We start from the raw sequence: 22,938 nt of genomic DNA, 5'->3' as shown, positions 1-22,938 counted from the left end.
ATTCCAATCTCATTTTCAGCCAACCTTCTCGTGTGCTTTGTAAATCAATTCAAACAGATCAGATTTTCTTTTTAATTAACTTTTATTTTTTTGGGGAGGGAAACATTTCTATTTGAATGTAGTTCTTGGAATGGTAACACTGAAATTGCATCATTTTAAAATGAGCACATTTGCACAGATTTAATTTTACTTGGGAGAGAACCTTTTAAAATTATATTTGACCTGCTTGTGAGCAGTGATCTTTGTACAGTTTGGGTACTCTTACTCTTTCCACTCATTCTAGGTCACTGCATTTCAAAAATTGTGCAGCATAATTTTGACCTAAGCTTATATTTTTTGCATTTGTTAGGAAATCAATAGCCATTAAAAAGCCCCCATGGTGCAATAAAGATATTTTAATTTAACATGCTCCAGTAATAAAATCCCTTTGATTATGAATAGTGTTGAATGAAGATGAAGCTCAAATTTGTTGCTATTTTGTCCCTACCAAAAATTGACATAAAGTGTTGACTGGAAGAAGTTCTGTAAAATGTCTGGTTTATTTTTCATGATCATGTAAACCAGTTGTTCCAAGAGTTGGGGAGGCTTATTTTTGGCCACCACTCTTAAAGATGCTTTGTTTGAAAGTAACCCAAAAAAATATTAAAACCTACTTCTTTCTCTCCCCCTTGACAGCTCAAGACCTGGAAGGCCCCCAAAACGTACCCTGAGTGTCTCGTTGCCAGAAAATTCTCGCATTATGTCCCATGCAGTCCCAGGTCTCTTATCACCAGGAATCATCTCGCCAACAGGTAATGAAATCCATAAAATCATCAGCACAGACGTTGTAAGGCTCTTCAATTGAAATGAACTAATATTGATTGAATAGGCTTGTCCTTCAGGGGGTTTTATACTTTGCCAGAGGTTGGAATATTGGATTTTTTGTGTATTCATAAAAAACAATATAGCTTTGTTGTTACATTATTTCAGATCCAATGTCACTTTTGCAATTCATTTGCTCAAGATATATTGCCATTTTCTCGAAGACGCAATTAGATTTGTTTGGTTCTATCATTTTAAAAAGTCGAGGAAGGCTCTATTTCTAAATACTTGAATTTCTGACTGCTGGTGATTTAGTTCTTTGAGTCTTGACTTAATGAACATCGATGTGGCCATCAATGAAACATATTTAGTACAATGTTGTTTTCACATACAGCTCTCATAAAGTGAATTTTTTGTTTGAAACATTCACCAGCAAAGTGATAGTTCATATATGTTCTTTGTCAATGCATCAGTGATTTTTAAACATAAAATATTGGGCGTTATTCAGAGACCCCTGTTGAGCCTGGCACTGCCCTGGGCGCAACGGGGGAATCACGCGCATGCCCCAAATCAGGCTCTGTGCTGAGCGCCGGGCCGATCGCGAGTCACCCGACTCACACTGCTTGGCACGATCTGGATCTCGCTCTCGCTGGGTGAGATCCAGGTCTAAATATTTAAATGAACCTTACGGCATGTGAATTTTCACTGATTCGGGATGACATTTCAAAATGGCAGGCGAGTTTGTCCTTTAAGGGTGCGGGCTAGTTTCTGTCAACAGTCTGCAACCAGTACTCCCGACCTGGCCGGCTCCTTTGCAGAGTTGGGCATGTCCTACTCCTCAGCAATTTTCATGGAGTCAGGCCAGCTTTTTCAAGAGACGTGGTTCACCACCCCTCAGAATCCTAGTCTACATGAGGGGTCCTTTTAAGAGGTAAGGTCAAAAGGTCCTCCACATGACCCCAATGCCAAACTATACCCTTGAACCTACCGCCTATGGCCCTCATGCTCCCTGTCCAAAGTTATGGCACTTACATGCCCATAGCATCGCTACAGTGCAGAAGGAGGCCATTCGGCCCATAAAGCCTGCACAGACCCTCCGAAAGAACACTCTACCTAGGCCCCATCCTTTCCCCATTACCCCAAGGATACATCATGGCCAATTCCTCTAACATGCATATTTTTTGGATACTATGAGGCAATTTAACATGGCCAATCCACCTAACCTGCACATCTTTGTACTCGGCCCACTATACAGCATATTGAACCAATTAAAACTGTGTAAAAAGGTTTTTAAAAAAGTAATTCATTCATGGAATTTGCACATTCTCCCCGTGTCTGCGTGGGTCTCACACTCACAACCCATAGATGTGCAGGATAGGTGGATTGGCTACGCTAAATTGTCCCTTAATTGGAAAAAATAGAAATAGGTACTTTAAATTTATTTTTTTAAAGTAGTTCATTCATAACTTTATACAATGCTAAAAAGGTTATTTCACTTAGAAGGCAATGAAATTGTCAATAATCCAGACCCTTTATAGTATGAATAACAAAAACCACAAACCTTTAAAACTTAATCTTTGTAAACAAACATTGTGAAATTGACAGTAGAGATCAAAATGCCTACGCTGTCAATCAAGCAATGTTTTGCCTGAGGCACAGTTGTTTCAACAAGGATAATGGATGTCTGGGCTCTCAGCTGAGATTTGGCAGAGGCAGGCAAGCCAATCTGGAAATTTCCTGGTTCCTGACACTCCAGGCCTGGATAACAATCTGAACTGGGGGATTGAAGCCTAATCTCTCTTCAACCCAGGGCTGTGAGGACAATTGTTGCAACCTTCCTGTTGCCTTGATTCAGATCAACCAGCTCAACACAGACCGATCAAACTTAGCCCTTCCTGGCCTGTATGGTTCATCTTGTCAACTGTATAAGCCATTCAGTTACATCAGGGAAGTTCACATTATTGACTATTTCAATGCACTTCTGATTGGTATCCGTCTTCTGGGCAGTACGGTAGCACAAGTGGATAGCACTGTGGCTTCACAGAGCCAGGGTCCCAGGTTTGATTCCCCGCTGGGTCACTGTGCGGAGTTTGCACGATCTCGCCGTGTCTGCGTGGGTTTCTTCCGGGTGCTCCGGTTTCCACCCACAGTCCAAAGATGTGCAGGTTAGGTGGATTGGCCATGCTAAATTGCCCTTAGTGACCAAAAAAGGTTAGGAGAGGTTATTGGGTTATGGGGATAGGGTGGAAGTGAGGGCTTAAATGGGTTGTTGCAGACTCAATGGGCCTTCTGCACTGTATGTTCTATGTTTTATGTTCTACGTTCTGCTCTACGTAAACTATATACCATCCAAAACTCTGCAGCCTATGGTCTCACATGCACCAATTTTTTGATCTTAGAACAGTAAAGGAATTAAGGGTTATGCTGAGCAGCGGATAAGTGGAGCTGATTCCACAAAAAGACCAGCCATGATCTTATTGAATGGCGGAGCAGGCTCGAGGGGCCAGGTGGCCTGCTCCTAGTTCTTATGTTCTTACGCTCAAATGCCATTCACACTTCACCTCTGTGCTGGCTGATCTACATTGACTACCAGTTAACATAGAAAATAGGAGCAGGAGGAGGCCGTTCGGACGTTCGAGCCTGCTCCGCCATTCATTATGATCGTGGTTGTTCATTCAAATCAGTAGCTTTGCCTCCCCATATCCTTTGCTCCTTTTAGCCCCAAGTGCTATATCAAGCTCCTTCTTGAAAACATACAATGTTTTGACCTCAGTTGCTTTCTGTGGTAGAGAATTCCACAGGCTCACCACTCTCTGGGTGAAGAAATTTCTCCTCGTCTCAGTTTTAAACGGTCTACCCCATATCATCAGATTGTGACCCCTGGTTCTAGACCCCCATCATCAGCAACATCCTTCCTGCATCCACCCTGTCTGGTCCTGTTAGAATTTTATATGTTTCTATGAGATCCCCCTCATTCTTCTAAACTCCAGCGAATACAATCCTAACTGGCCCAATCTCTCCTCATATATCAGTCTTGTCATCACAAGAATTAGTCTAGTAAACCTTCTCTGCACTCCCTCTATAGCAAGATGTCCTTCAGATGAGGAGACCAAAATTGCACATAACATTCCAGGTGTGGTCTCACCAAAGCCCTGTATATTTGCAGTAAGACATCCCTGCTCCTGTCTCAAATCCTTTCACTATGAAGGCCAACATATCATTTGCCTTCATCAGTGCGTGCTGCTTACTTTAAGCGATGGGTATACGAGGACATCCAAGTTTCATTGCATGATCCCCTCTCTCAATCAATAGCCATTCAGATGATCTGCTTTCCTGTTTTGGCCACCAAAGCGGATAATCTCACATTTATCCACATCATACTGCATCGCCATGCGTTTGCCCACTCACTCAACTTGTCCAAGTCACACAGCATCATCCTCATAGCTCACCCTCCCACCCAACTTTGTGTAATCTGCAAATTTGGAGATATTACATTTTCCTCCCTCATCTAAATCATTGTAATATACTGTGAATATCTGGGGTCCTAGTACCGATCCTTCGGTACCCCACTAGTCACTACCTGCCATTTGGAAAAAAGATCAGTTCATTTCTACTCTTTGTTTCCTCTCCGCCAACCAGTTTTCTATCCATCTCTAATCCTATGCACTTTAATTTTACATGCTAATCTCTGATGTGGGATTTTGTTAAAAGCCTTCTGAAAGTCCAAATAAGCCACATCTATTGGCTCCTCCTCATCAACTCTACTAGTTACATCCTCGAAGAATTCCAGTAGCTTTGTCAAGCACGATTTCCCTTTTGCAAATCCATGCTGACTCTGTCCGATTCTGCCACTGTTTTCTAAGTGCTCTGCTGTGAAATCTTTGATAATGGATTCGAGAATTTTCCACACTACCGACGTCAGGTTTACTGGTCTATAATTCCCTGTTTTCTCTCAAACCCCTTTTTAAATAGTGGGGTTACATTAGTTATCCTCCGATCTGTAGGAAATGTTCCAGAGTCTATAGAATCCTGGAAGATGACCACCAATGCATCCAGTATTTTTAGAACCATTTCCGTAAGTACTCTGGGATATAGATTATCAGGCCCTGGGGATTTATCAGCCTTCAACCCCATCAATTTCCCCAACACCATTTCTCTATTAATATTGATCCCCTTCAGTTCCTCCTCCTCACTAAATCCTGCGTTTCCCAACATTTCTGGTATCTTATTTGTGTCCTCATTTGTGAAGACAGAACCAAAGTATGTATTTAGTTGCTCAGCATTTCTTTGTTCTCCATTATAAATGTCCTTGATTCTGACTCAATGGAACATTTGTCTTCACCAATATTTTTCTCTTCACGTACCTATAGAAACAACTGATTTACAGTCAGTTTGTATCTTCCCTTCAAGCTTACTCTCATATTCTATTTTCCACTTCTTAATCAATCCCTTGGTCCTTCTTTGCTGAATTCTAATTTGCTCCCAATCCTCAGACCTGTTGCTTTTCTTGGCCAATTTGTATGCTTCCTTCTCGGATCATAACTATCTCTAATTTCCCTTGTAAGCATGATTTGGCCACCTTTTCCATTTTGCTTTTGTGCCAGACAAGAATAAACAATTGTTGCAGTTTGCCCATGCGCTTCTTGAATGTTTGCCATTGCCTATCCACAGTCATCCCTTTAAGTAATATTCCTCAATTCACCGTAGCCAACTGGCGCCTCATATCATCATAGATTCCTTTATTAAGATTCAGGACCTTAGTCTCAGAATCAACCACGTGACTCTCCATCTTGATGAAAAATTCTAACATATTATGGTCGCTCATCCCCAAGGGGTCTCGCACAACTAGATTGCCAAAGATTCCTTTCTCATTACACAATACCCAATCTGGGATGGCCTGTTCTCTCGGTGGTTCCTCAACGTATTTGTCCAGAAAACCATCCCATATACAGTCCCAGAATTCCTCCTCTACGGTATTGTGAGTAATTTGATTTGCCCTAACTATATGCAGATTAAAATCACCCACAATTCCGGATGTTCCTTTATCACATGCCTCTCTAATTGCCCATTTAATGCCATTCCCAAAATCATCACTACAGTTTGGGGGTCTATAAATAATGGCCTCTAAAGTTGTTTGCCCCTTAGTGTTTCCCAGCTTGACCCGTACAGATTCCACATTATCAAAGCTAATCTTTCCTCTCTATTGTGTTAATCTCCTTTTTAACCAGCAATGCAACTCCACTCCTTTTTGTCTGTCCTTCCTGAATACTGAATACTCCTGGATGTTCAGCCACACCTCAACTTTAAAATTCCCATCCTTGTTTTCAAATCCCTCCATGGCCTTGCCCTCTGTAATCCTCTCCAGTCTTTCAACCTTACCAGATATCTGCACTCTTCTAATTTCGGTCTGTTCAAACATCCTCAACCTTAATCGTTCCATTATTGATGACTGTGCCGTCAACTGGTGACCCTGAGCTCCAGAAATTCCTCCTGAACCTCTTGGTCTCTCTACCTCGCTTTAAGAGACATGTTTTAAACCTACCTCTTTGATACCCACGTTAATATCCGATGTAGCTCAGTGTTGTATTTGACTTTCTGATACTCCTCTGTACTGTCTGGGGATGTTTTAAAGTGCTCATGCCATTATATAGACACAAATTGCTATTTTTCTGGTAGGGGGTGCAAATTCTCCTTGGAATAATATAACACAGAAGGAGCCCATTCAGCCCATGTTGGCTTTTTGAAAGAACTGTCACGATTAGTCCCACATCTCCGCTCTTCACCCATAATCCAATCATGGCCATTGGAAAAGACTAAAAGAAGACACCAAAATATCCTGATGTTATTGGTGAGCGATCCAGGAGATATGTTCCTTTCCACTTACCTGCTGGATCCGTTTTACCTGCTTCATCAACCCTTCCTCTCTCCACTTCCTGACGACAGCCTGATGCCAAAGGCCTACCTGCCTAACAGACAACCAGGCACTAAATCTGTCTGGCTGTGGCCAGGAAATAGAATCTGAAAATGGTAATTATGTCGGCTGTTAAATTCTTCTGGGTTGCAGACTTCAAAGCACCTAACTCTGCTCCTTCCCCGCTGTTGTTATCTTGTGTGATAAACCACTGTATTATACTGTACTTACTGTTTGTTACATGTCTGGGTTTGTCCCTGCTGGCTCTGCCTGTGGCTCCGCCCCGCGGGCTCAAGTACAAAGGTGGCTAACCTCCAGCCCTGCCCTCATTCTGGGACCGTTTGCCAGCAGGTATCTTTTAGCTGATTAAAGCCACAGTTTACTCTTCCGACTCTCGTCTGTCGTCTTTGCTGGTACATCAATTTAATCAGCTAAAAGATACCTGCTGGCAGCCGGTCCCAGAAAATCTCCCTGGATTCCGAATCACATTCCGTGGAAGCCCGTGGGTACTGTGTTGCAACCCTTACAGTACGGGGCGTTGAGTACAAACATTTCAAGCTCTACGTCCTCCCCCAAGTCTGCGCTGCCCTACTACTAGGTCTAGATTTCCAATGCCACCTCAAAAGTTTTACCTTGGAGTTTGATGGACCCCTGCCCCCTCTCACCGTCTGTAGCCTCTGGACCCTTAAGGCCGCCCCATCCCCACTCTTTGCTAACCTCATCCCGGACTGTAAGCCTGTCGCCACTAGGAGCAGACGATACAGTGCTCGGGACAAGGCCTTTATCAGGTCGGAGGTCCAGCGACTCCTGCGTGAAGGGATCATAGAGGCCAGTACTAGCCCCTGAAGAGCCCAAGTGGTGATCGTCAAAACTGGGGAGAAGCACCGGATGGTCATCGAGGTACATGCAGCTCGATGCGTACCCTGACATGGTCAATCAGATTGCGCAGTACCGAGTCTTCTCCACTATTGACTTGAAATCCGCGTACCATCAGCTCCCTATCCGCCCGGAGGACCGCCAATACACTGCCTTCGAGGCAGATGGCCACCTCTACCACTTCCTCAGGGTCCCCTTCGGCGTCACCAATGGGGTCTCGGTCTTCCAACAGGAGATGGACCGAATGGTTGACCAGTACGGTCTGCAGGCCATGTTCCCCTATCTGGATAATGTCACCACCTGCGGGCATGACCAGCAGGATCATGATGCTAACCTCCAACATTTCCTCCACACCGCCAAGCTCCTTAACCTCACATACAATAAGGAGAAATGCATTTTCCGCACAACCCACCTAGCCATCCTTGGCTACGTTGTGGAAAACTGAGTCCTAGGGCCCGATCCCGACCTCATGTGCCCCCTCCTGGAACTTCCACACCCCCCACTGCCCCAAGGCCCTGAAGAGATGCCTTGGGTTATTTTCCTATTATGCCCAGTGGGTCCCCAATTATGCGGACAAGGCTCACCCACTCATTAAATCCACCATTTTTCCCCTGACGGCTGAGGCCCACCTGGCCTTCAACTGCATCAAAACAGATATTGCCACGATGCACGCAGTAGACAAGTCCATCCCATTCCAGGTGGAGAGCGATGTGTCTGACTTTGCCTTGGCTGCTACCCTCAACAAGAATGACATAATCCTAAGGTGGAGGATCGAACTCTCCACCTATAATTATGATATCTTGTATCGACCTGGGAAGCTCAATGAGCCCCCAGATGCCCTATCCCGCGGTACATGTGCCAGCGTACAAGTAGACGACTTTGGGCCCTCCACAATGAACTCTGTCACCGGGGGGTCACCTGTTTTTTTCATTTTATCAAGGCCCGCAACCTGCCTTACTCCATCGAGGAGGTCAGGACCATGACCAGGGACTACCAGGTCTGCGCGGAGTGCAATCCGCAGTTCTATCGGCCAGACAGAGCACACCTGGTAAAGGCCTCCCACCCCTTTAAGCGCCTCAGCATCGATTTCAAAGGGCCCCTCCTCTCCACTGACCGTAATGTGTACTTTCTCAACATCGTTGATGAGGACTCACGTTTCCCTTTTGCCATCCTGTGCCCTGCCATGATCTCTGCCACAGTAATCAAGGCCCTGCACGGCCTCTTCACCTTGTTTGGTTTCCCCACTTATATCCATAGCGATCGGGGTTCCTCCTTCATGAGTGATAAGCTGCGTCAGTTCCTGCTTAGCAAGGGCAGCGCATCAAGCAGGACTACCAGCTACAACCCCTGGGGAAACGGACAGGTGGAGAGGGAGAACGCGACGGTCTGGAAGGCCATCCTTCTTGCCCTATGGTCTAGAAGTCTCCCTGTCTCCTGCTGGCAGGAGGTCCTTCCCGATGCGCTCCTGTGTACCGCCACCAATGCGATACCTCACGAGAGAATGTTTGTCTTCCCCAGGAAGTCCACCTCACAGGTCTCGCTCCCGTCCTGGCTGACGGTTCTAGGGCCCGTCCTCCTCCAGAAGCATGCGAGGAGTCACAAGTCAGATCCCCTGGTCGAACGGGTCCTACTCCTCCATGCTAACCCCCAATATGCCTATGTGGCACACCATGACGGGTGGGAGGACACAGTCTCCCTTCGGGACCTGGCACCCGTAGGTTCCCCAGCGACCATCACCACTACTCCCGACTCTACACTTTCTCCCTCCGTTGCGACTCACAACTCTACACCGTCTCCTTCCGTTGCTACGTATTCGGAAGACGACACGCTCCTGGACACGCAGACCTCAACACTTCATCCCACACCAGTGTCATCACCACAGCCGGGACTGAGGTGATCACAGCGGAAGGTCAATGCCCCCGACAGACTCGATCTCTAATCCAACCCGTCCACTTTACCCCCGCCGGACTCTTTTTTAACAGGGGGTGAATGTGGTAAACCACTGTATTATATTGTACTTACTGTTCTTACTTATTGTACTTACTGTACTTACTGTTTGTTACATGTCTGGGTTTGTCCCTGCTGGCTCCGCCCCGCGGGCTCAAGTATAAAGGTGGCTAACCTCCAGCCCTGCCCTCATTCTGGGAACGGCAGCCAGCAGGTATCTTTTAGCTGATTAAAGCCACAGTTTACTCTTCCGACTCTCGTCTGTCGTCATTGATGGTACATCATCTTGTAACTCAAGAAAATTGGCATAGTCAGTGCAGAAAATCTAAGGGAGTTTTCAGAATGTAATCCCTATCAAGCTGATCATTAATAACTAGAATCCTGTGGTGATACTTTTAGTCTTGAACCCGTAGATATGTTTCCTGACAGGTGTGGCTCAGACGGCATCACTCTTACCTCAGTCCGAAAGCGCTGAGTTCAAGTCCTGGTCCAGGCCTTGAGCCCAGCGATCTAGGCCAGGGATCGATGAGCCATGTCTCCAGAGCTGCAAGCTGCTCCTTAACATCCCATTAGCCGTTCCCAGCCATTCATGAGAAAAAAAAATCTCGAATCAACAAGGAAGAAAAGATTGTCAACTTAACAAACCGGAAGATAACACAATTTTCCTGTTGGAATTAAAAATTAATAGTTATGGTAAGTCTCACGGTTTCAAACTTTTTTCTTCATGAAAAGCAGCATTGTTCCTCAAATAAACCTGTTTGGTTGTATGTCTACTCACTTGTATTAGATACGTCCTTGGGTTAGAGGATCAGATTTTATAGTTGTGCCATAAATACCTCTAGAATCACTGAAAACAATAAATTATGCCAAGTAGGCTTCTTTTGTATAATGAGAATCTATGGGCTGGAAAATTGTCGTTGTTCCGAACATGTTAAGCAAAAAATACTGGGATGAATTCTTTGGTGCCTGCCGGTGGTAACGGGGTCCCCAATGTGGCGGAGAAAAGGGAGGGCGTCTGGGAAAAATTGGGAGCATTGATCGCAATGCTCCATCCCCCTGCTGGCGGTGGAAAAGGGGTTCTCATCCGCGAGGAAGCGGTGGAATGTAAATGGATGCAAATGGGTCTTAATTCCACATTTGCAACCACTTAGCAGGCCAGGCACGTGAATCTCCAGATCTGTGTGATTCTCCGGTCCTCTGGACTGGAAATCACGTGGGTGGGATTCACTACAGGTATCACCAAATATGAACCTGTGTAGTGGACATCGCCGTGGGCCAAGTGGGTAACTCCTTAACTCCAAAGTCCATCCGAGCCCCCCCCCCAATCCACAATACACTACATGCCCACACTTCCCCTACTCTTAAGTGCTGCAACCACAACATTTACAAACATCAACCATCAAAGAGAGTTAAGTGCTGTCAATTTCCAGCTCAGAACATCAAAATCACTTACGTGTGAAGGAGTGGGATTTAAATGCACTTAATTCTCTTTGATGTGGTTGATATTTGTAAACATTATGGTTACACCACTTAAGAGTTAATCATCCATGAAGAAAATGGATGAAGCAAGGATCATAGCTATTTTATGGAAGTTGCCAATCACAGCCCACTGAATGGCTTGCAGGTAAAGGATATGAGGGATTTTAAATACAGGTCACAGCTGTTTTCTTTCCAGGAATGGACAAATGATTATTTCGAGTGAGTATTACAACTGTAAATTATTTCTCTGCCCTTGTTTGGACTGCTCTCTATCTTCCAGACAGGGGTCTCTTTTCTGGGGGGGGGGGGGCTCCTGTGGGGCGGTCCCTTTCAGTAGGGTGTCTCTGGGGGTCTCAAAGGGAGGGTGCCTTTATTTAGGGAATCCCTGAGGGGGTCCCTCTAGTTAGGGGGTCTACTTTAGATAGGGGGTCCCTGGGGGTTGGGGTCCTCCTATTTAGGGATCTCTTCGGAGGTCTCCTGTTTTTGGGAGTCTCGGGGGGGGTGTGTGTGGAGGGTTCTGGTAGAGGAGGGGTGGGAAGGTCGTACATTGTGAGGGGGGACGTTGACCCTCAGATGGACTGTGGGGGCAATTCCCTTAAGGAGCTTAGCGCACTGCGAGGGCCACCATGTTAGGCTCACATTTGCTGAGACCTGTAGTAACCCCCGCCCACGTGATTCCCGGCCTAGTGGACCGGTGAATCACGGAGGGACGGAGAATAGGGGCCCACTAAGTGGATGCAAGTGGGTCATTAACACCCATTTGCATTCATTTACATCTTCCCACTGGCGCGCAGGCGTGAACCCTGATCCTGGCCCCAATGGGGGGACTGGAGCATCGCAGTCGGATCAATGCCTGCTGACGCCTGGCACCCATCCCAATTTTTCAATTCTCCATTGGTGACCCCGCTGCAGGCGCCGGAGAATCCCGGCCACTATATAAATGCAAGTCTTTCTTTATCTCAGTATTAAAAGGGATGTTACCATTTCCTCTGTGCATAAGGTTAAATAACAATTCTACGCTAAAGTACTATAAAACAATTCTGGTGTGTAAAAGCAATTCTCCCTCTTGTAGGATAGTAATTAGTTAGACAGTCTAGGTTTTGGGGCCTTCAGGACCAGGCGCTCAGGTGCTGTTGGGACTCATTCATACTAATTGCTGTGCTGAGACTTCATGCAAAGCCACTTTACAGTATCTAAAATTAGTTTTTACCAGAAGTTAAAACATTGTAACAGCAGGTTTTCTTGGCAAATAAGTGACACCATCAGGGTATTGATTGTGCCAGTGGATGCTGTTCTGATTGAAGCTGTGTAATGCTCTTGCAAGTCAGCCGACTGCATAGCAATGCCCCTTTTGTTTCATGTATAAGGACAGCGGTCTTCTTTAGTGTCTGTTTCGTTAAGAGGCTTTTATTGAACTGATCTTAAAATGTTTGCCTTCAGAGAAAGCCTCATGGCATAGTCACATGATTACAGAAAGCCAGAGATGTCAATCAGACTGGTTACATTGCAAACACCAAGCATCCCCCTTTTCAGCTCAGACAAAAGATACAAGCGTTCCCCTTCACCTAACAAACAAAATAAACATTTGCATAATACTTTGTGACTGTGAGTTACCCAAGTTTCCAATATACACCCACAGTCCTCCTGCATTACCAACTGTTTGTTCTGCTAGTCACCACTTAATGGTTCATGTACACATTGGCATTGGCTGTACATCTGGGTTATGGTCGTTGTCCAGAGTGTTGTCCTCATTGCCCTTGTTGCCTTGGTGACTGTTGACATTCTATTGCGATTGTTGGGGACTTGTGGACCTCTGGAATTGATGGTAATTCAGTGCTCAGTACAGTTGATAAGATTCCTTCTCCCGGGCATGTGGTAGTGGTACTGCTGCCTTATGGGACCGAGCACCCAGGTTCGATCTCGACCCCGGGTCACAGTCCGTGTGGAGTTTACACATTCTCCCCGAGTCTGTGTGGGTCTCACCCCCACAACCCAAAGGTGTGCAGGGTAGGTGGATTGGTCACGCTAAATTTCCCCTTAATTAGAAAAAAAATGAATTTGGTACTTTAAATTAAAAAGAAGATTCCTTCTCCCCAACTGGTCAATTGCCATGAGGGAGCAGCATCACTAGTTGAGCGTAAATGCCCACAGTTGCGCCTATATAACTGCTGAGGTGTTTTCACCTCCCGCTTTGAGTTGCCAGTTGTGACTTATGGACCACTCTTTCCTCCTGGTACCATTGTGCTGTCTCTAAAATTTGTTTGATCAGATCTCTCACAATTTGGTTAATTGAAACCTTCAGTTTATCGTGTGTTTTCAAATGTATTGACTCAAATCTTGCCCCTCAACTCTTCCAGTTCAGCTCTAATCTGAACACTTTCTTTTGAACTGCTCATTTATTTCATTGGACTGACATGGTTGGAAACCATCTTGTGGTTTATTTGGATATTGTCTCACTCTCTCTGGGGTCTTTTGTTTCCCTATTTTGGGGGTCTTTCTATGTGGCCTTTAGTTATCCTTTTTCTGTTGGCACATTCTGGGTTACCAGCCCAAGATTTAGACTGGCTGCAGCTGAGATGAGTATCCTTCTTGCCTTTGGATTGGGCTGTCAAACCAGTTTGCCCTTTTGGTATGAGTATCACCCCATGTCTGCGTGGGTTTCCTCCGGGTGCTCTGGTTTCCTCGCACAAGTCCCAAAAGACGTGCTCTTAGGTAATTTGGACATTCTGAATTCTCTCTGTGTACCCGAACAGATGCTGGATTGTGGCGACTCGGGGCTTTTCACAGTAGCTTAAATGCAGTGTTAATGTAAGCTCACTTTGACACTAATAAAATGATTATTATATAGTCTCAACCTTACTTTGGAGTGTTTCATTTTTGGATTGCCATGTTGAGTTACTTCGCACAGGTCTGTGAAGGGAATTGTGTTGCAAGATGAACCAGTGTCTATCTGGCATTTCTTATTCGCTTGATTCTCTCCTTCTGGGGTCATCATTGCAACAGTCATAAACCATATTTCTGGGCAGCACGGCGGCACAGTGGTTAGAACTGCTGCCCCACGGCACCGAGGTCCCAGTTCGATCCAAGCTCTGGGTCACTGTCCGTGCGGAGTTTGCCCGTTCTCCCTTTTTTATGCGTGGGTTTCGCCCCCACAACCCAAAGATGTGCAGGGTAGGTGGATTGGCTATGCTAAATCGCCCCTTAATTGGAAAAAAAAATTAATTGGGTACTCTAAATTTATTTAAAAAAAAACATATTTCTCCTATAAATTCGATAGAACTAACCTGTTGATCAAGTACATTTCTTTATCAGACACTTTACTGAAATCTCTCCCATGGTCATCTGTATAGGCTTGCTTTGCTTTTTTCTGCCAAATGTTTGTGTGTGAGATGATTTTGCTTCTTCCCCACGCTGGGCAATTTTTTTTTTTTGTGCATGCACTCTTTTGCAATATTTGCATCCTGCCCTTTGTCTGAGATTGTCCAGCATTTTTTAGCTTGGACAGTCTCTCAGCATAATGTATCTCTCGGTCTACTCTGCCATATATTTGTCCTAGCTGTTGTTTCATAACTTCTCCATTTCAACATTTGTCTCTACCTTTTTTTAGCGCCAGTTTCTCACCTTGTAATAGACCAGCTCTCAATTATGGGTCTCTCATGCCAAAGACTAATCTATCTTTAATCAGATCATCTTTTAGCTGTCCAAATTCACATAATTCTGCTTGCTGCATTACTGCCGTGTCATACCATTCAATCGTTTCATTTTCATTCTGAACTCTAGTGTTGAATTGATAACATTCATATGTAGCATTCACTCAGGGTTCCAAATGTATATTCAAGGCTTTCAATATCTCTGTCATCTTTTATCATTGCTCATCGCCTAGATTTAGGTGCTCACTTTGTAGCATTCCCTCCCCAGCAGTGTTGGGAATCTGGCTACTCTTATCAGTTCAGGCTTGTTAACTAATTCTGTTGCAATCTCGTGGTTTTGCCATTGTCAATGGAAAAACTGCCAATTTTGCCATGCATCATTTTTCAACCAGACTGGATTAGAAAATTTACTGCAGCCATTTTTACTCACTCAGTAATTTGCTTGCAGCCATTCAATTTAAATTAGAGTTTAGGATTCTATGACAAAGGAACTAGGTTTTGAAAGCGCAACAGCACTTGAAAATTCTCCAAATTTAAAAAAAAGTTTATTCAAGAGACAGAAAATATTTTCATATTAGGTTTTCATATTAGGCTCGGCGGCAACCCCGCCGGCGCCGGCCTAGCCCCAGGAAGTGCGGAGGATTCCGCAACATCCGGGCGGCCCGACGCCGGAGTGGTTTGCGCCGCTCTTGGCGTCGGGCCGTCCTGCCAATTGCGGGAGAATCCCAGCCCATATTTCACTCCCTGTTCATGCTGCTGGGACAGTTTAAATATACTGAATGTTCCTCTCCATGGATGGGATTTACCGGGAGGAAATTCTGGTCCCATGCCGGCGCATGGGTTTTCTGGCGATGAGGGGTGCTGTCAATGGGAAATCCAACGGCGGAACTGGTAGATCCCGCTGGCGGGCCGCCTTCGCCGCTGAAAACCACGTGGTGGGGTGGTTGGTAAATCCTGCTCTATGTTTGCCATTACCCGAGTGAATGTTAATGTTCGCACAGGCTGATGGCAGCCACGGGCGAGGTGAGAGTGACTGCCCTTGACATCAAGGCAGCATTTGGCCAAGTATGGCATCAAGGAGCCCTAGATAAACTGGAGTCAATGGGAAGCTCACCTCTAGTTTGAGCCATACCTAGCACAAAGGAAAACGGTTGTGTTTGTCGGAGGTCAATCATCCCAGTCCCAGAACATCAGTGCAGGAGCTCCTCAGGATAGTGTCATAGGCTTAAGCATCTTCAGCTGCTTCATCAATGACCCTCCTTCCATCAAAAGGTTAGATGTGGGGATGTTCGCTGATGCTTGCACAATGTCCATCAGCATAATTTGTGACTCCTCAGACACTGAAGCAGTCCATGTGCAAATACAGCAAGACCTGGACAACATCCAGGTTTGGGCTGACAAGTGGCAAGCATCATTCGCACCACACAAGTGTCAGGCAATGACCGTCTCCAATAACAGAGAATCAAATCATCGCCCATTGACATTCAATGGCATTACCATCATTGAATCCCCCACTATCATCATCCTGAGGGTAACCTTTGACCAGAAACTGAATTGGACTAGCTATATAAATATTGTGGCTCCAAGAACCGATCAGAGGCTAGGAATCCTGCAGCAGGTAAATCACATCCTGATTCCCCAAAGCCTGTCTACCACCTACCCAGTTCATTCAGGGGTATGATGGAATACTCCCCACTTGCCTGGATGAGTGCAGCTCTACCATCACTCAAGAAGCTCGACATACGGCGCCAAGGACCTGGGTTCGATCCCGGCCCCGGGTCGCTGTCTGTGTGGAATTTGCACATTCTCCCTGTGCCTGCATGGGTCTTACCCCCACAACCCAAAGCTGTGCAGGATAGGTGGATTGGCGATGCTAAAGTGTCCCTTCATTAGAATCATAGAATCATAGACGTTTACAGCATGGAAACAGGCCCTTCGGCCCAACCAGTCCATGCCGCCCAGTTTTTACCATTAAGCTAGTCCCAGTTGCCCGCACTTGGCCCATAACCCTCTATACCCATCTTACCCATGTAACTATCTAAATGCTTTTTAAAAGACACAATTGTACCCGCCTCTACTACTACCTCTGGCAGCCCATTCCAGTCACTCACTACCCTCTGAGTGAAGAAATTGCCCCTCTGGGCCCTTCTGAAACTCTCCCCTCTCACCTTAAACCTATGCCCTCTAGTTTTAGACTCCCCTACCTTTGGGAAAAGATGTTGCCTATCTACCTTATCTATGCCCCTCATTATTTTATAGACCTCTATAAGATCACCCCTAAGCCTCCTACGCTCCAGGGAAAAAAGTCCCAGTCTATCCAGCCTCTCCTTATAACTCAAACCATCAAGTCCCGGCAACATCCTAGTAAATCTTTTCTGCACTCTTTCTAGTTTAATAATATCCTTTCTATAATAGGGTGACCAGAACTGCACACAGTATTCCAAGTGTGGCCGTACCAATGTCTTGTACAACTTCAACAAGACGTCCCAACTCCTGTATTCAATGTTCTGACCAATGAAACCAAGCATGCCGAATGCCTTCTTCACCACCCTGTCCACCTGCGACTCCACCTTCAAGGAGCTATGAACCTGTACTCCTAGATCTTTTTGTTCTATAACTCTCCCCAACGCCATACCATTAACTGAGTAGGTCCTGGCCTGATTCGATCTGCCAAAATGCATCACCTCACATTTATCTAAATTAAACTCCATCTGCCATTCGTCGGCCCACTGGCCTAATTGATCAAGATCCCGTTGCAATCCTAGATAACCTTCTTCACTATCCACTGTGCCACCAATCTTGGTGTCATCTGCAAACTTACTAACCATGCCTCCTAAATTCTCATCCAAATCATTAATATAAATCACAAATAACAGTGGACACAGCACCGATCCCTGAGGCACACCACTGGTCACAGGCCTCCAGTTTGAAAAACAACCCTCTACAACCACCCTCTGTCTTCTGTCGTCCAGCCAATTTTGAATCCAATTGGCAACCTCACCCTGGATCCCGTGAGCTTTAACCTTCTGCAACAACCTACCATGCGGTACCTTGTCAAAAGCTTTGCTAAAGTCCATAAAGTCCATTGATGAATAGTTTTAAAAATCTTTTTTTAAAAAAGCTCAACGCCATCCAGGTCAAAGCAGCATGTATGATGGGCACCTCTTCCACAAATGTTCATTCCCTCCACCGTGGACGCACAATGGCAGCAGTGTGTAGCATCTACAGGATACACTGCGGGAACTCAGCAAGGCTTCTCAGGCAGCATCTTCCAAACCCACGACCATTAACATCGAGAAGGATAAGACCACCACCTGGATGGGCAACAAATGCTGGCCTAGCCAGTGAAGCCCACATCCTGTAAAAATGAATTAAAAAATAAATTTTGAACTATTAGAGGAATAGTTGACCTCCAATATGACAACTGTTTGAGTTGCACAGAAATCATGTTATAAAGGGCAGCACGGTGACACAGTGGTTAGCATTGCTGTCTCATGGTGCTGAGGTCCCAGGTTCGAACCTGGCTCTGGGTCACTGTCCGTGTGGAGTTTGCACATTCTCCCCGTGTTTGCTTGGGTTTCGCCCCCACAACCTAAAGATGTGCAGGCTAGGTGGATTGGTCAGGCTAAATTGCCCCTTAATTGGAAAAAATGAATTGGGTACACCAAATTTATAAAGCAAAACCATGTTATAAATTAGGGACATTCTACACAGGAGACTTTGGACTGGATTTTCCAGTCCCCCAACCACGTGTTTCTTGATGGCGCGGTGTTCCCTTGTGCGGGATTCTCTCTTCCCGCTGCTTGTCAATAATTTTCCCATTGAGACCACCCCACGCTGCCGGGAAACCCATGGGCAGAGGTACGCTGCCAGTGGGAACATAGAATCTCAATTCCGGGCTTTATTTAATTTTCCTGTGTTCAATGGAGTGATAAGCGATACCAGTGATCGCAGATTCTCAAAATGCGGGAGACTCAAAATGCTTTTTCTTTTGTATTATTGGAATTAGCACATTTCAAAATGCCTCGTTATAAATTCCCTTTAAAAATGACGGAAATTAATCAAACATCTAGGCGGGAATGGGTTAACATAATGCAGTTGTGACTTAAACTTAATTTAAAATATGCTTTTCTAAAATTCAATATTGCTACCCTAAAGCTGCTATATGTGGAAAAAAAAGGTGACTTATCCTGGGCTGCTAAGAGCACTTCTACCTACTCGCTGTCACTGTGATAAATGACACTTCCCATAGTGTCTGTGCTCCATCTGGTTTGCCCCAAAACAACTAAAGCAAATTTGTCTTGTGCAGTTCTTGCACATACAAATGTGTGTCTGAAAACTCTTGATGCAGATTGCATGACAAACAAGACTGTGGTCCACCGTGAGACTGATGTAGGTATGGTGACAACTTTCATCAGTCTTTAAGGATTGAAAGAGTGTGTGTGCTTTGATGTTATTAAATATGACAAGGTCACCTTTAATTGTTAATGACAGGGCTGTGCCTAATCATGCACTTGCACTTCATAAATCCAACTGCAAAATGTGCTGCATTGGGCAAGCTTATTTTTTTAATAATATTTAAAGGAGATTAAAGTTCATTGAAAGCATTTGAACTTTATTCGTCGATCACCCAGGTTTACAGAACTCAATAATTAACTGAAAATTAGAATAATTATTAATTCCATAAAGATTTTACATTATTTTCCTCAGTATTAATTCCTCCTATTGCAGTTGTCATCACAATCCTTACTTTTCGGAAGCAGCCATTTTACAAGTCAGAAGTTGGCTATGTTGGTTAAGATGCCGGCTCATGTACCACTTAGTCTTCCAGACCGGGAATGTCCCAAATTCTATCTTCCATCTGCATTGAATTAGCTAAGCTCAGCTGAGTTGGGCTCATGAAATGGGTTAGGATGGAGAAAATAATTATCCAGGGTTCATACCGCTGATCTCTATTCGTTGACATGTTTCTGTGAGGTGATAAGATTGGGCTCAGATGTGCTACCGCTGCCTAATTGTTGAAGAATGGTTATTTCTGCTAACCATGTCAACCAGTTGAGGTACCCTCAATAATGATGCTTTGAGATTAAACTGTAAAGAAGGCTTTATTAGGCTAATAACTATGCTACAGATTTGGACGAGAGCTGACTGCTATACAGACCATGAGGCAGGCCTTTATGTATGGCTCCCAGATGGGCGGAGCCAGAGGCGGAGTCCCCAGGGTTCCAAGCCTGGTCTTAAAGGGGACATCACCTTACATGATGATAAGGCAGTAACCGTTCATCACATTCACCCCCTGTTTAAAAAGGAGTCCGGCGGGGGTGAAGTGCCATCATAGGTCCATCCGTCTCGGCGGCCGGATCGTCCTCCTCGATCTCCTCAGTTCGGGCGGTGGAGCGGCGGGCACGGACGTCCCGGTTGAGGGCACATCCGGGAGCACAGCGGTCGGAGCTTCGGTCCGGGTCAGGGCAGAGGAACTAGGCAGCGGTGGGGGTAGCGGAGCCGGCGCCGGCGGGGTGTGTAAAGGGCGCAAGGGGGGGCGCATGGTAGGAGCTCACCAATGGGTGGTAGGGCCGGAAGGGGGTGTGTTGTAGGGGGCGACGGGTCCTGCAGGGGAGAGGCGCGGGAAGGGGCGTCTGTGGTGGAGGATCCAGCGGGCGCCAGATCCCGGAGGGAAACCGTATCTTGCCTGCCGTCGGAGTACTCCACGTAGGCGTAACTGGGGTTGGCGTGGAGCAGTCGGACCTTTTCAACTAGGGGGTCCGTTTTATGGCTCCTCGCGTGCCTCCGGAGAAGAACAGGTCCCGGAGCCGTCAGCCAAGGTGGAAGCGAGACCCCGGAGGTAGACTTCCTGGGGAAGAGAAACAATCGCTCATGAGGGGTCTAATTTGTGGCTGTGCAGAGGAGTGACCTAATGGAGTGTAGGGCATCGGGTAGGACCTCCTGCCAGCGGGTGGTTGGGAGATTTCTCGACCGCAGGGCCAGAAGGACAGCCTTCCACACGGTCGCGTTCTCCCTCTCCACCTGCCCGTTTCCCCGTGGGTTATAGCTGGTCGTTCTGCTCGAGGCGATGCCTTTGCTGAGCAGATACTGACGCAGTTCATCGCTCATGAACGATGTACCCCGGTCGCTGTGGATATAAGCAGGGAAACCGAACAGGGTGAAGATGCTGTGCAGTGCCTTAATCACCATGGCTGAGGTCATGTCGGTGCAGGGAATGGCGAATGGGAAACGGGAGAACTCATCGATCACGGTGAGGAAATAGGCATAACGGTTGGTGGACGGGAGGGGCCCCTTGAAGGCCACACTCAGTCGCTCAAAGGGGCCCGAGGCCTTCACGAGCCGAACCTTGTCTGGCCGATAGAAGTGCGGTTTGCACTCCGCACAGACCTGGCAGGCCCTGACCATGGCCTTGACCTCCTTGGTTGAGTAAGGTAGGTTGCGGGACTTGATGAAATGGACGAGCCGGGTAACCCCCGGGTGGCAGAGGTCATTGTGGATGGCTTGCAGGCGGTCCTCCTGCGCGTTGGCGCATGTGCCGCAGGACAGGGCATCTGGGGGCTCGTTGAGCTCCCCTGGACGATATCGTACGAGTAGGTGGAGAGTTCGATCCTCCACCTCAAAATTTTATCGTTTTTTATTTTGCCCCGTTGCGTGTTATCGAACATATAGGCGACCGACCGTTGGTCGGTGACGAGGGTAAACCTCCTACCGGCGAGGTAGTGTCTCCAGCACCGCACAGCCTCCACAATGGCTTGTGCCTCCTTTTCGACTGCTAGTGTCGAATCTCGGAGACGGTGAGGGTTCGGGAGAAGAACACTACTGGTCTGCCTCCTTGATTGAGGGTAGCAGCCAGGGCGATATCTGATGCATCGCTCGCTACCTGGAAAGGGATGGTTTCGTCCACCGCGTGCATGGCGGCCTTGATGATGTCGGCCTTGATGCGGTTGAAGGCCGATTGAGCCTCAGCAGAGAGGGGAAAAGTGGTGGTCTTTAGGAGTGGGCGGGCTTTGTCCGCATACTTGGGGAACCACTGGGCGTAATAGGAGAAAAGCCCCAAGCACCGTTTGAGGGCCTTGAGGCTGCGGGGGAGAGGGAGTTCCTTAAGGGGGCGCATGCGGTCGGGGTCGGGACCTAGGACCCCGTCTTCCACGACATAGCCGAGGATGGCCAGCCGGGTGGTGTGGAAAATGCATTTGCCCTCGTTATAGGTCAGGTTAAGGGCTTGGGCGGTCTGGAGGAACTTTTTGAGGTTAGCGTCATGGTTCTGCTGATCATGGCCGCAGATGGTGACATTGTCCAAGTACGGGTATGTAGCCCGCAAACCGTACTGGTCCACCATTTGGTCCATCGCCCTTTGAAAGACGGAGACCCCATTTGTGACACCATAGGGGACCCTGAGGAAGTGGAAGAGCTGGCCGGCTGCTTCGAAGGCAGTATAGGGGCGGTCTTTTGGTCGGATGGGGAGCTGGTGGTCGGCAGATTTGAGGTCGACCGTGGAAAAGACTCGGTATTGGGCGATCCGATTTACCATTTCCGCGATGCGAGGAAGGGGGTACGCATCAAGCTGCGTGAATCGGTTTATGGTCTGGCTATAATCCACGACCATCCGTTTCTTCTCCCCGGACCGGACTACCACCACTTGCGCTCTCCAAGGGCTGTTGCTAGCCTCAATGACCCCCTCTCCCAGTAAACGCTGGACCTCTGACTTGATAAAAGCCATATCTTGGGCACTGTAGTGCCGGCTCCTGGTGGCGACGGGCTTACAGTCGGGAGTGAGGTTAGCGAATAGCGAGGGGGGTGCGACTTTCAGTGTCGCAAGGCAGCACACCGTGAGGGGGGGCAAGGGTCCGCCGAACTTCAGTGTCAGGCTTCGGTGGCTGCACTGGAAATCCAGTCCGAGCAGCAGGGGGGCACAGAGGTGAGGGAGGATATGAAATTTGAAACGGGTGTATTTGGCACCCTGGATCGAGAGTTCCGCAATACAGTACCCCGTGAGTTGTACCGAGTGGGACCCAGATGCGAGGGCTATGGTTTGGGATGTGGGATGGGTGCGTAGGGAGCAGCGCCTTACCGTTTCAGGGTGGATAAAGCTCTCCGTGCTCCCGGAGTCGAAGAGGCATGCAGTGTCGTGCCCGTTGACCTGGACCTGCATCATGGAGTTCTGCAGGTGTTTTGGCCGAGTTTGATCGAGGGTGATCGCACCCAGTCGCGGGTAGTCGGAGTCGTAAAATGGCCGCTGCCGTTGGTCACACGTGTCGGGTCGAGAAGATG

General features: G+C 46.9%; 1 protein-coding gene across 5 annotated transcripts in view; it reads left to right on the top strand.

Annotated features, from left to right (window-relative positions):
* The window catches only part of dacha (dachshund a), a 589,340-nt gene that overhangs the window by 243,056 nt on the left and 323,346 nt on the right, over positions 1–22,938 (top strand). For all 5 annotated transcript variants that reach the window (XM_072505220.1, XM_072505221.1, XM_072505219.1 and 2 more), the window contains exon 2: positions 676–791. In XM_072505220.1, coding sequence (XP_072361321.1) covers positions 676–791 — 116 coding nt within the window. The remainder of the gene's footprint in view (positions 1–675; positions 792–22,938) is intronic.

The sequence above is a fragment of the Scyliorhinus torazame genome, chromosome 5 (assembly GCF_047496885.1).
Source record: "Scyliorhinus torazame isolate Kashiwa2021f chromosome 5, sScyTor2.1, whole genome shotgun sequence".
Classification (NCBI taxonomy): Eukaryota; Metazoa; Chordata; class Chondrichthyes; order Carcharhiniformes; family Scyliorhinidae; genus Scyliorhinus; species Scyliorhinus torazame.
This window is presented reverse-complemented; position numbering and strand designations above follow the sequence as displayed.